The sequence below is a fragment of the Salvelinus sp. IW2-2015 genome, unplaced genomic scaffold, assembly GCF_002910315.2.
Source record: "Salvelinus sp. IW2-2015 unplaced genomic scaffold, ASM291031v2 Un_scaffold1582, whole genome shotgun sequence".
Classification (NCBI taxonomy): Eukaryota; Metazoa; Chordata; class Actinopteri; order Salmoniformes; family Salmonidae; genus Salvelinus; species Salvelinus sp. IW2-2015.
Window position 1 is genome coordinate 54,602 of NW_019943007.1, and position 13,881 is coordinate 68,482.

Consider the following 13,881-nt stretch of genomic DNA (forward strand, 5'->3'; position numbering starts at 1 on the left):
TCATTAAAACTGTTTATCAAAGTATTTGATCAATTGATAGGTTCTGTTTATTAAAAACTGTTATCAAAGTATTGATCAATGATAGGTTTTGTCAGTAAAACTTTACAAAGTATTGATCAATGGTAGGTTCTGTCAGTAAAACTGTTATCAAAGTATTGATCAATGATAGGTCTGTCACTAAAACTGTTATCAAAGTATTGATCAATGATAGGTTCTGTCAGTAAAACTGTTAGCAAAGTATTGATCAATGGTAGGTTCTGGAATTTACTGTGTTTCTCTCTCCTCAGTAAGCTGCGACAGGTTTTCCAGTGGGAGGTGCCCTCTCCCTTCCGGCTGTGTCCAGAGAGCGGGATGCTAGAGCCGGGTCAGGAGTGTAGAGTCACGGTGCTCTTCAGACCACGGAGGCGTTGGTCTACCAGGTCCAGGCTAGCTGTGCCTTCGGGGACGAGGGAGAGAACAGCTGTACTGTGCTCCTACAGGGCCTATGTAAGTGATACATATATTGATTGATAAAGCCAAGAACATGACAAACAACTATCAAGCGAGGATAACACACATTGTTTCAGTTGTTGTGTTCTGGACCTCACACACTCTCCAAAGTATTTATATACTCAGAACTTCAGCCCATATATTGTATGGTAAATGTGTTTATCTTTTCCACAGCAAAGTACCCGTTCTTCAGATCAGTGCCACGGGTCAGGAGGAAGGATGTAAGGTGCTGGAGTTTGACAATGTGCCTGTCGGCTGCACCATGGAAAGACACTTTGAGATTCTCAATCCATCCTCAGTGAGTTCCTTCCTCCTAGCTTTCTTGATTCTCAATCCATCCTCGGTGAGTTCCTTCCTCCTACTTTCTGATTCTCAATCTATCTCAGTGAGTTCCTTCCTCCTAGCTTCTGATTCTCAATCCATCCTCAGTGAGTTCCTTCCTCCTAGCTTCTGATTCTCCACCCATCCTCAGTGAGTTCCATCCTCCTAGCTTCTGATTCTCAATCCATCCTCAGTGAGTTCCTTCCTCCTAGCTTTCTGATTCTCAATCTATCCTCAGTGAGTTCCTTCCTCCTAGCTTCTGATTCTCCATCCATCCTTCAGTGAGTTCCTTCCTCCTAGCTTTTGATTCTCAATCCATCCTCAGTGAGTTCCTTCTCCTAGCTTCTGATTCTCCATCCATCCTCAGTGAGTTCCTTCCTCCTAACTTCTGATTCTCAATCCATCCTCAGTGAGTTCCTTCCTCCTAGCTTCTGATTCTCCATCCATCCTCAGTGAGTTCCATCCTCCTAGCTTCTGATTCTCAATCTATCCTCGGTGAGTTCCTTCCTCCTAGCTTCTGATTCTCCACCCATCCTCAGTGAGTTCCATCCTCCTAGCTTCTGATTCTCCACCCATCCTCAGTGAGTTCCTTCCTCCTAGCTTTCTGATTCTCAATCCATCCTCAGTGAGTTCCTTCCTCCTAGCTTCTGATTCTCCAATCTATCTCTCAGTGAGTTCCTTCCTCCTAGCTTTCTGATTCTCAATCCATCCTCGGTGAGTCCTTCCTCCTAGCTTCTGATTCTCAATCCATCCTCAGTGAGTTCCTTCCTCCTAGCTTCTGATTCTCCATCCATCCTCAGTGAGTTCCATCCTCCTAGCTTCTGATTCTCAATCCATCCTCGGTGAGTTCCTTCCTCCTAGCTTCTGATTCTCAATCCATCCTCAGTGAGTTCCTCCTCCTAGCTTCTGATTCTCAATCTATCCTCAGTGAGTTCCTTCCTCCTAGCTTTCTGATTCTCAATCCATCCTCGGTGAGTTCCTTCCCCCTGCTTTCTGATTCTCAATCCATCCTCAGTGAGTTCCTTCCTCCTAGCTTCTGATTCTCAAACCATCCTCAGTGAGTTCCTTCCTCCTAGCTTCTGATTCTTCAATCCATCCTCAGTGAATTCCTTCCTCCTAGCTTTCTGATTCTCAATCCATCCTCAGTGAGTTCCTTCCTCCTAGCTTTCTGATCTCAATCCATCCTCAGTGAGTTCCTTCCTCCTAGACTTCTGATTTCTCAATCTATCCTCAGTGAGTTCCTTCCTCCTAGCTTCTGATTCTCAATCCATCCTCAGTGAGTTCCTTCCTCCTAGCTTCTTCAATCAGAGATTGTCATCAGCATACAGTACATCATTAGCCTGCATAGGAACATTTCTTCACACTGTCTCTCTGTTTATGGTCTCCGTCCCTCTCTCTCCCCCCTCTCCCTCTAATTTTCTACCAGATAACGACTTCCTTTAGTCTGTCCAGGATGCAGCGTCCGGGGTCAGAGTCAGTGTTCCAGTGTGGTATCCAGAAGGGAGAGGTGGCCCCGCGTACCTCCATCAGGGTACCTGTGATTTTCTCTCCTGTAACTGTGGACAGCACCACTGTGGACTACCTGTCTCTCACCTGCCCTGGGGCGCTCAACAAAACCCTGCTCAAAGTCACCGGCACCTGCATAGGTACAGTACAGTAAGCAATACGAAGGAAATCACAGGTGTCTCTGTCCTCCTCCATCTTGATCCTCCCTCCTCCTCTGCAGGTCCTCAGGTATCTCTGTCCTCCTCCATTTTGATCCTCCCTCCTCCTCTTCTGCAGGTCCTCAGGTGTCCCAGTCCTCCTCCATCTTGATCCTCCCTCCCCCCCTGCAGGTCCTCAGGTGTCCCAGTCCTCCTCCATCTTGATCCTCCCTCCTCCTATTCTGCAGGTCCTCAGGTGTCCCTGTCCTCCTCCATCTTGATCCTCCCTCCTCCCCTGCAGGTCCTCAGGTGTCCCTGTCCTCCTCCATCTTGATCCTCCCTCCTCCTCTTCTGCAGGTCCTCAGGTTCCATGTTCTCCTCCATCTTGATCCTCCCTCCTCCCCTGCAGGTCCTCAGGTGTCCCTGTCCTCTTCCATGCTGGACTTTGGCTGTGTGGCTGAGGGTGAGGAGGCCTTGCGTACCGTGGACATCATCAACTCCTCCTCTGTGGAGGCCCAGTACCAGTTTGACTTGGACACCACAGGGCATAGTGTCTTCACCTTGGAGCCGGCCTGTGGTGCCCTGCCACCCAACAGCCACCGGAGCCTACGCCTGCTCTTCAGACCACACCACCCCATGGGACACCACAGGAGGGTGGTCTGTCTGCTGCTACACAGGGTGAGGGGCTGGAGGGTCTGTCTGCTGCTACACAGGGTGAGGGGCTGGAGGGTCTGTCTGCTGCTACACAGGGTGAGGGGTTGGTCTGTCTGCTGCTACACAGGGTGANTGCTACACAGGGTGAGGGGCTGGAGGGTCTGTCTGCTGCTACACAGGGTGAGGGGTTGGTCTGTCTGCTGCTACACAGGGTGAGGGGTTGGTCTGTCTGCTGCTACACAGGGTGAGGGGTTGGTCTGTCTGCTGCTACACAGGGTGAGGGACTGGGGCTCAGACTCTGACCAGCTGCAGAGCACCGATGTCACCCTACAGGAAACATTTAGGGTTTATGCATCAGCAGTTGAATTCAGTCATAGCTTTTCAAAATGTAGCGTATGTTGAATGTATGGTGCTTCGTGAGTAACATTAACGAGGTTTGCATTGCCACACTTCCATGTCTCGTTCAGAATGAACATGAGAACGCCGTTGAGTGTTAAGACTACAAACCAACAGCTGTATATTCAGTGTACACACACACACACACACACACACACACACACACACACACACACACACACACACACACACCATAAGCTATACTAACAATCGTGTTTGTATCTTCCCTGTTCAGGAGCCTCTGTTCCTGGACCTGATAGGAACCTGTCACTCTGAGCAGCTGAAACCAGCCATCCTTCACCCCAGACACCTGGTCCTGTACCGGCAGCACCTGGCCCGTGGACTCACCTGCTACCCTCCTGATGTACTCGGTGCCATGCTGGCAGAGGACAAGATCCAGGTGGACCAGGAGGGAGCTCTGATGTTACAAGAGGTATGTGCGGCAGGCGGTTGATGTGTGAAACCCTCGGCCCCTAGCTTTTCAGTGGCACAACGCTTCAGGCGGGCGGTCGTGTGTGTTTGCAAGGCAGACGTCCTGGGTTAGAGCCTTCGCCCAATCAGGAGGAAGCGCTACTCGTCCTTTTTATTTAACCTTTATTTAACCTTTATTTAACGAGGCAAGTCAGTTAAGAACAAATTCTTATTTTCATTGACGGCCTAGGAACAGTGGGTTAACTGCCTTGTTCAGGGGGCAGAACGACAGATTTTTACCTTGTCAACTCGGGGATTCAATCTCACAACCTTTCGGTTACTAGTCCTACGCTCTAACCACTAGGCTACCCTGCCGTCCCTACTATCTAACCACTAGGCTTCCCTGCCGCCCCTACACTCTAACCACTAGGCTACCTGCCGTCCCTACACTCTAACCACTAGACTACCTGCCCCCCCTACACTCTAACCACTAGGCTACCCTGCCGCCCCTACACTCTAAAACCACTATGGCTACCCTTGCCCCCCTACACTCTAACCACTAGGCTACCTGCCGCCCCTACACTCTAACCACTAGGCTACCTGCCGCCCCTACACTCTAAACCACTGAGGCTACCCTGCCGCCCCTACACTCTAACCACTAGGCTACCTGCCGCCCCTACACTCTAACCACTAGGCTACCTGCCGCCCCTACACGCTAACACTAGGCTACCTGCCGCCCCTACACTCTAACCACTAGGCTACCCCTGCGCCCCTACACTCTAACCACTAGGCTACCTGCCCCCACAACTCTAACCACTAGGATACCCTGCCGCCCCTACACTCTAACCACTAGGCTACCTGCCACCCCTACACTCTAACCAACTAGGCTACCTGCCGTCCCCTACACTCTAACCACTAGGCTACCTGCCACCCCTACAACTCTAACCACTAGGCTACCTGCCGCCCTTACCACTCTAACCACTAGGCTAACCTGCCCGCCCTACACTCTAACCACTAGGCTACCTGCCCCCCTTACACTCTAACCACTAGGCTACCTGCCACCCCTACACTCTAACCACTAGGCTACCTGCCGCCCCTACACTCTAACCACTAGGCTACCTGCCACCCCTACACTCTAACCACTAGGCTACCTGCCCCCCTACACTCTAACCACTAGGCTACCTGCCCCCCTACACTCTAACCACTAGGCTACCTGCCGTCCCTACACTCTAACCACTAGACTACCTGCCCCCCCTACACTCTAACCACTAGGCTACCCTGCCGCCCCTACACTCAACCAATAGGCTACCTGCCGCCCCTACACTCTAACCACTAGGCTACCTGCCCCCCCCTAACACTCTAACCACTAGGCTACCTGCCGCCCTACACTCTAACCACTAGGCTACCTGCCGCCCCTACTCATCTAACCCTAGGCTACCCTGCCCCCCTACACTCTAACCACTAGGCTACCTGCCGCCCCTACACTCTAACCACTAGGCTACCCTGCCGCCCCTACACTCTAACCACTAGGCTACCTGCCGCCCCTACACTCTAACCACTAGGCTACCTGCCGCCCCTACACTCTAACCACTAGGCTACCTGCCGCCCCTACACTCTAACCACTAGGCTACCTGCCGCCCCTACACTCTAACCACTAGGCTACCCTGCCGCCCCTACACTCTAACCACTAGGCTACCTGCCGCCCCTACACTCTAACCACTAGGCTACCCTGCCGCCCCTACACCCTAACCACTAGGCTACCTGCCACCTCTACACTCTAACCACTAGGCTACCTGCCGCCCCTACACTCTAACCACTAGGCTACCTGCCACCCCTACACTCTAACCACTAGGCTACCTGCCGCCCTACACTCTAACCACTAGACTACCTGCCCCCCCTACACTCTAACCACTAGGCTACCCTGCCGCCCCTACACTCTAACCACTAGGCTAACCTGCCACCCCTACACTCTAACCACTAGGCTACCTGCCACCCCTACACTCTAACCACTAGGCTACCTGCCACCCCTACACTCTAACCACTAGGCTACCCTGCCGCCCCTACACTCTAACCACTAGGCTACCTGCCCCCCTACACTCTAAACCTAGGCTACTGCACCCCCTACACTCTAACCACTAGGCTACCTGCCGCCCCTACACTCTAACCACTAGGCTACCTGCCGCCCCTACACTCTAACCACTAGGCTACCCTGCCGCCCCTACACTCTAACCACTAGGCTACCTGCCGCCCCTACACTCTAACCACTAGGCTACCCTGCCGCCCCTAACACTTCTAACCACTAGGCTACCCTGCCGCCCCATATACAGGATCTGGATTTAGCTTGTTTAGGCCTCTAAGCTGATGGCACATAAGTTCTCCACAATGGACTTCCGTCTGTTTTATGGCCTGGTTGTTTTAGACGCCTCATCCCAGTTTCTTCATCTGAATCTATCTTCTAGAAATCAGCTTCATAGCTTTCGTGTTCAGCTGTAAACACTGTGACATCTCTCTGCAGGGTTCATGTTCTTTTCAAATCAGTCAATTCAGAAGTAAACTGAAAAATTATAATTGTCCTCATGAAAAGCAATGAGAAACAATGAAATCGGAATTTCAGTTGAAATCAATGAAATTAAAATGGATTCGACCCCTTCCTTGAACCTGACATTATGACATTTACTTGAAATGATGCCTTAAGGATTTCCTGCAAGCATCATACAGGCCCCTACACACCACACACACACACACAACACCACACACACACACACACACACACACACACACACACACACACACACATTCATGCTACACACACACACGCACACACACTACACATCACAATTGCTGCTACCAGGCTCTTATTTACTATTGCTAATACTGCACAATGTATTCACTTGCCCCCTAATCCTCCCGTCCCAAAACACGTGTAAATATTGGCCTATACATTGAGCCTTCCTGCATTATACTGATACTGAACCTGCAGTAAGTGTTTCATTGGACGACGTATACCATGTGTATCCTGTACATACGACTAATAAAACAAGTGACTTTCTAGGATCCTGCTGCTGTGCCAGAGAAGAGCCCTATGGAGGAATATTACCAGGGCTGTGCAGGGGGCAAGGTGGAGGCTGAGCTAGGAGGCAGTGGTGAGGGGTCCAGCACCAACATTTCCCACATCACAGTGGATCCCCCAGAGCTGCTGTTCCACAATGGCTCCCTCTCTACCTCCCAGTCTGTGACTCTCTCCAATCACACCAAGGGCAAGCTCAGCTTGGTCTGGACTCCGGCTCCTAACTCCCCCTTCTCCGTCACACCCTCGTTATGTGATCTGGGACCCCTGAAGTCGACTGCTTTCAGAGTCAGCTACACGCCCAGGCAGCACAACACCTTCCATGGGGCACAGCTAGAGTGCTTCGCTCTCTACAAGGTCATTTAAACATTTTTGTATTATTTTTCGATTTAGGTTTTTTCTTATTCCCTAGTCTGATCTTATTAAGATAAACCCTTCTTCTTGTTTTTCAAGACAGACCTGTGCAGGTAATGAGAATCTCAGCTGAAGCCTTACAAATAACTATCTCAACTATAACAATCTGGTCTCGTGAAACAGCTCTGTTCTTGCCTCCACCTTTTTCTCCAGGTGTTGAGGGACCATCGGCAGGTAGAGGACCGTACCCTGTGCCCTCCCTGGTGTGTCACAGTCCGGGTCATTGGACACTCCTTCCAGCCTGGCCGGGAGCACTTCATCCCCCGCTTCTCCCTGCAGCGCCCCCGAGTGGTGAGTACAGACATAGCACCCGTCAACTGTCCTCACACAATCATATCTCGATTAGTCTCACGCTAGCATACTCCAAAATTCTTGTTCAGAAGGAACGTTCAGGGAAAGTCTGCAATAAAGGCATTTTCTTCGTCCTCCTCTTCCTCTCTATCCAGGTCTTCCCTGCTCTGAGCCTGGTCTCGTACAGGACTGTGCTCCTGGAGAACATAGGAGACTTACCATTGGTGTTCAGGCTGGACCCAGAGGAGTGTCCTTCAGTCACTGTTCAGCCCACCAGTGGCCTGGTCCAACCTGGACAACACCAGATTCTCACCCTCAGGACCACCCCAGCAGAGGACTGCCCTGCCAAGCTACCCCTCACCCTGCACTTCAATGCCAGCCCCAAGCACACCCAGGTACCACAGTCCTAGTGACAGCAGGCTTGTACCATAGATCCTTTTCAGACAGTTGGTGTGTTGGAGGGGGGGAGGATCAACATGAGCACGTTGCTGCACAGAATCACTGATCTACGAATCACCTTGGATCCGCAATGACGAAAAATAAATCTGCTTTAGAAACGCCTTGCTATGGCTGATTCCCCTTCAAATCCTAACGTTAATAAAGTGTTGCTCTGGGGGGGTGGGGGGTGTGTGCTGCTGTCTGTACTGCCTTGTAGGAGCTGTCGGTGGTCAGTGTGGTAGAGAAGCTGTGTGTGTCTCTGGAAGGAGGAGGTAGTCTGTTCTTCAAACCCACGGCGGTGGGCTCCTGCTCCCAAAGCCCCTACACCGTCAGGAACCTGACCAGGTTACCTCTGAGGTTCCACTGGAGGATCCCTGGTCCTGACCGACGTGTCATCTCTGTGGCGCCTGACACGGGAGTCCTGCAGCCCAATGAGGCCATGGTGAGAGAAAGAGGGGGCTGGTGGGGACGTAGGATCTTGAATCTTTCTCTGGAGGCAGAACTGGGTGATTTCTGCTAGGTGGCTGAGCTGCAAAGTCAAATTGGCTATATATATATATATATATATATCGTAATAATGTGGTTAGGTTTAGGCAGTAGGGTTAGCAGAGTGGTTAGGTTTAGGCAGTAGGGTTAGCAGAGTGGTTAGGTTTAGGCAGTAGGGTTAGCAGAGTGGGTTTAAGGTTGGAGTTGGGTTAGCAGAGTGGTTAGGTTAGGCAGTAGGTTTACAGAGTGGTTAGGCTAGGTTTAGGCAGCTAGGGTTAGCAGAGTGGTTGGTTTAGGTTTAGGCAGTAGGGTTAGCAGAGTGTTAAGGTGGGTTTAGGCAGTAGGGTTAGCAAGAGTGGTTAGGTTTAGGCAGTAGGGTTAGAGAGTGGTTAGGTTAGGTTTAGGCAGGTAGGGTTAGCCGAGTGGTTAGGTTTAGGCAGTAGGGTTAGCAGAGTTTGGTTAGGTTTAGGCAGTAGGGTTAGCAGAGTGGTTAGGTTTAGGCAGTAGGGTTAGGCAGAGGGTTAGGTTTAGGTTTAGGCAGTAGGGTTTAGCAGAGTGGTTAGGTTTAGGCAGTAGGCGTTAGCAGAGTGGTTAGGTTTAGGCAGTAGGGTTAGCAGAGTGGTTAGGTTAGGCGTAGGGTTAGCAGAGTGGGTTTAGTTTAGGTTTAGGCAGTAGGGTTAGCAGAGTGGTTAGGTTTAGGCAGTAGGGTTAGCAGGTGGTTCGGTTTGGGCAGTAGGGTTAACAGATGGTTAGGTTTTAGGGCAGTAGGGTTAGCAAGTGGTTAGGTTTGGCAGTAGGGTTCAACAGAGTGGTTAGGTTAGGCAGTAGGTTCAGAGAGTGGTTAGGGTTTAGGTTTAGGCAGAGGGTTGCAAGAGTGGTAGGTTAGGTTTTAGGCGCAGTAGGGTTAACAGAGTGGTTAGGTTAGGTTTAGGCATAGGGTTAACGAGTGGTTAGGTTTCGGCAGTAGGGTTTAGGCAGAGTGGTTGGTTTAGGCAGTAGGGTTAGCAGCAGTGGTTAGGTTTAGGCAGTAGGGTTAGCAGAGTGGTTAGGTTTAGGCAGTAGGGTTAGCAGAGTGGTTAGGTTTAGGTTTAGGCAGTAGGGTTAGCAGAGTGGTTAGGTTAGGTTTAGGCAGTAGGTTAGCAGAGTGGTTAGGTTAGGTTTAGCAGAGGGTGCAGAGTGGTTAGGTTTAGCAGTGGGTTAGCAGAGTGGTTAGGTTTAGGCATAGGGTTTAGCAAGAGTGGGGGTTAGTTTAGGCAGTCGGGTTAGCAGAGTGGGTTAGGTTAGGCAGTAGGGTTAGCAGAGTGGTTAAGGTTTAGGTTTAGACATGTAGGGTTAGCAGAGTGGTTAGGTTTAGGCGTAGGGTTAATCAGAGTGGTTAGGTTTAGGTTGGAGTAGGGTTAGCAGTAGTGGTTAGGTTTAGGCAGTAGGGTTAGCAAGAGTTGGTTAGGTTTAGGCAGTAGGGTTAGCAGAGTGGTTTAGGTTTAGGCATAGGGTTAGCAGAGTGGTTAGGTTAGGTTTAGGCAGTAGGGTTAGAGAGTTGGTTAGTTTAGGCAGTAGGGTTAGCAGAGTGGTTTTAAAGTTAGCAGTAGGTTAGCACAGTGGTTAGGTTTAGGGCAAGTAGGGTTAGCAGGTGTTAGTGGTTTAGGCAGTAGGGTTTTGAAGAGTGTTAAGCGTGGTTAGGCAGTGAGGGTAGCAGAGTGTTAGTTTAGGCATAGGTTAGACAGAGTGGTTAAGGTAGTTTAGCAGTAGGATTAGCAGAGTGTTAGGTTGTTAGGCATAGGGTCAGGCAGAGTGGTTAAGGTTAGGTTTGGCAGTAGGGTTAGCAGAGTGTTAGGTTTTGGCGTAGGGGTTAGCAGAGTGTTGTTAGGTTTAGCAGTAGGGTAGCAGAGTGGTTAGGTTTAGCCAGTTCGGGTTGCAAGTGGTTAGGTTTAGGCATAGGGTAGCAAGGTAGCGTAGAGTAGGTTAGGTTAGGTTAGGTTTAGCAGTAGGGTTAGCAGAGTGGTTAGTAGGTTTAGGCAGTAGGGTAACAGAGTGGGTTTAGGTTTAGCAGTAGGGTTAGCAGAGTGGTTAGGTTTAGGATAGTAGCAGTGTAGTTAGTTAGAGCAGTGGGTTAGCAGGTTTTAGTAGCAGTAGGGTTTAGCAGAGTGGTTAGGTTTTAGGCAGTAGGTAGAGTGAGTAGTCAGCAGTAGGTTAGCAGAGTGTTAGGTTAGGCAATAGGGTTACAGAGTGGTTAGGTTTTAGCAGAGGGTCAGGTGGTTAAGGTTAGTTTAGGCAGTAGGGTTAGCAGAGTGGTAGTTAGGTTACGAGTTAGGGTTTATCAGATGTTAGGTTTTAGGTTTAGGCAGTAAGAGGTTAAGCAGAGTGGTTAGTTTAGGCAGTAGGTAGCAGAGTGGTTAGTTGTTAGGCAGTAGGTTAGCAGAGTGTTAGTTTAGGCAGTAGGGTTAGCAGAGTGGTTAGGTTTGTTAGTTGGCAGTAGGGTTAGCAGAGTGGTTAGTTGGTAGGGTGGTTAGCAGTGTAGGTTAAGGCAGAGGGTTAGCGTGCTTAGGTTTTAGCAGTAGGGTTAGCAGAGTGGTTTAGGTTAGTTTAGGGGGTTAACAGATGTTTAGTTTTGTTAGGTGCAGAGTGGTTAGGTTGGTTAGGCAGGTAGGGTTAGCAGATGTTAGGTTTTAGAGAGGGCAGTGTTAGGTACGTTTGAGAGGTCAGAGTGTTAGGTTAGGTTTAGACAGTAAGGTTAGCAGAGTGGTTAGGTTAGGCATAGGCTCAGTGTTAAAGGTAGTTAACTGGTACAGACTGGTTAGGTTTAAGGCGAGTAGGTTACAGAGTGTTAAGTAGGTTTAGCGCAGTAGGGTTAGAGATGGTTAGGTTTAAGGCAAGCTAGGGTTTAGCAGAGTGGTTAGGTTAGGGCAGTAGGTTAGCAGATGTGGTTAGGTTTAGCAGTAGGTTAGCCAGAGTGGTTAGGTTTAGGTTTTTGAGCAGTAGGGTTAGCAGAGTGGTAGGTTTAGGAGTAGGGTTGCAGAGTGGTTAGGTTTAGGCGTAGGGTTAGGCAGAGCTGCACCAAGGCAAGAATCATGCAATGTTGGTGAGCCTGGTGTCTTGAAAGAGAGATTGGATACTGGCTGTTGTGAGTGTTCAAAGGTTTTCTCAGGTGTGAACTTGGTGTCCTTGGGCTAAATTTCCATCTCAATCGATGATTTGGATTATTGATTATTAACAACAAAATGTGATCGATGATTGTTGGATGAAATGAAAACGTATGAATCTGTTTGAACTTTGGCAGGTTGGAGTGGAGGTTGAGTTGGAGGTTGAGTGAGGTTGGTGGAGGTTGTGTGGAGGTTGTGTGGAGGTTGAGTGGAGGTTGAGTGGAGTTGAGTGGAGTTGAGTGGAGGTTGAGTAGAGGTTGAGTAGAGGTTGAGTAGAGGTTGATAGGTTGGTGGAGGTTGAGTGGAGGTTGAGTGGAGGTTGAGTGAGGTTGAGTGGCGGTTGAGTGGCGGTTGAGTCGAATGGTTGAGTGGCGGTTGAAGTGGCGGTTGAAGTAGAGGTTGATTAGAGGTTGAGAGAGGTTGAGTAGAGGTTGAGATGTTGGTTAAGTAGAGGTTGAGTAGAGGTTGAGTGTTGTTAAGTAGAGGTTGTAGAGGTTGAGTAGAGGTTGAGTGTTGGTTAAGCTCGAGGTTGTGATTTTTCCCTCCTCCTAGGTGCAGACGTGGTCCTTCACCCATTTGAGGAAATTGGTTTACAATCTGAAGCAACTTGACCTTTGGCCACTCCAGACGCCCGTGTGGCAGGAAGTCCGCCTCCCCCTGAAGTTGTGGGCATGGCCTCCAAAGGATCCATCGCAGGTGTTTGTCTCTCAGATCCAACCGCTCAATATCTTCCTGGTCTCCTTTACCTTGATCTCGTTGAACTGACAATTGTTGACAGTGTGAATTGTGTCAGTGTCTGTGTTAGGGTGGAAACTCTTGTGTCATTGGTTTCTCTCTCTCTTCAGGCAGAGCATGGCGTGTGGACTGGGGGAGGTGTTGGTGGGAGACTGCAGGTCCTTCGAGGTGCTCTGATCACAGACGGTTTTCCTGTTCTGTCAGCTTGTTTGGCTGTACACAGAGTGCTCGGGGGCTGCTGAGAACAACAGAATAAAGACCTGTTGGTACGTATGAGGTTACAGAGTTGGTATACACCCTGAGGTCTCACAGAGTTGGTATAAACCTGAGGTCTCAGAGTTGGTACGACACCCTGAGGTTCACGGTTGGTACGAACCCGAGGTTCTCACAGGTCGGTACGACACCCCTGAGGTTCAAGAGTCGGGTACGAACCCTGAGGTGCACAGAGTCGGTACGACACCCTGAGGTCTCACAGAGTCGGTACGACCTGAGGTTTCACAGAGTCGGTACGGACACCTGAGGTCTTTCACAGAGTTGTATGACACCTGAGATCTCACGAGTTGGTACGACCCTGAGGTTCAGAGTCGGTACGACCGCTGAGGTCTACAGGAGTCGGCTAGAACCTGAGGTCTCACAGGTCGGTACGACACCTGAGGTCTACAGAGTCGGTACGGACCTGGTTCTCACGAGTTGGTAGACACCTGAGATTCACAGAGTTGGTACGACACCCTGAGATCTACAGAGTTGGTACGACACCTGAGGTCTCAGAGTTGGTCCGACACCTGAGGTCTCACAGAGTCTGGGTACGACACACCTGAGGTCTCACAGAGTTGGTACGACACGCTGAGGTCCTCACAAGAGTTGTACGACACCTGAGGTCTCAAGAGTTGGTAGACACCCTGAGTCTCACAGAGTGGTACGAACCTCTGAGGTCTCACAGAGTTGGTACGACCTGAGGTTCACAGAGTTGGTACAACACCTGAGTCTCAGAGTTGGTAACACACCTGAGGTTCTCACAGAGTTGGTTAGACACCTGAAGGTCTCAAGATTTGGTACGACACCTGAGGTTCACCAGAGTTGGGTAGACACCCTGAAGGTTCACAGAGTTGGTTACGAGCCCTGAGATCTCCCAGTAGTTTGGTAGAAGACTTCTGAGATCTCACAGAGTTGTATGACCTGAGGTCTCCAAAGGTTGGTTAAATGAACAACCCTGAGTCTAGCAGAGTTGTACGGACACTCCTGAGGTCCCTCTAAAGAGTTGGTACGACACCTGGAGATTCAAGAGTTGGTACGACCCTGGATTCAAGAGTTGGGTACGACACCTGAGGTTCAAGAGTTGGTACGAACCCTGAGATTCACGAGTTGGTACGACACCTGAGGTCTCAGAGTTGGAATG

The 13,881-nt window shown here is 50.1% G+C and overlaps 1 protein-coding gene across 1 annotated transcript in view; it reads left to right on the forward strand.

The window, feature by feature from the left end:
• cfap65 (cilia and flagella associated protein 65) overlaps positions 1–13,881 on the forward strand; it is an 82,222-nt gene that overhangs the window by 27,115 nt on the left and 41,226 nt on the right. Inside the window, 14 exon segments of the mRNA XM_070439342.1 lie at positions 288–397; positions 400–490; positions 664–787; positions 2,237–2,456; positions 2,863–3,131; positions 3,739–3,936; positions 6,967–7,338; positions 7,549–7,686; positions 7,842–8,081; positions 8,342–8,566; positions 12,303–12,411; positions 12,414–12,448; positions 12,600–12,653; positions 12,798–12,936. Coding sequence (XP_070295443.1) covers positions 288–397; positions 400–490; positions 664–787; positions 2,237–2,456; positions 2,863–3,131; positions 3,739–3,936; positions 6,967–7,338; positions 7,549–7,686; positions 7,842–8,081; positions 8,342–8,566; positions 12,303–12,411; positions 12,414–12,448; positions 12,600–12,653; positions 12,798–12,936 — 2,324 coding nt within the window.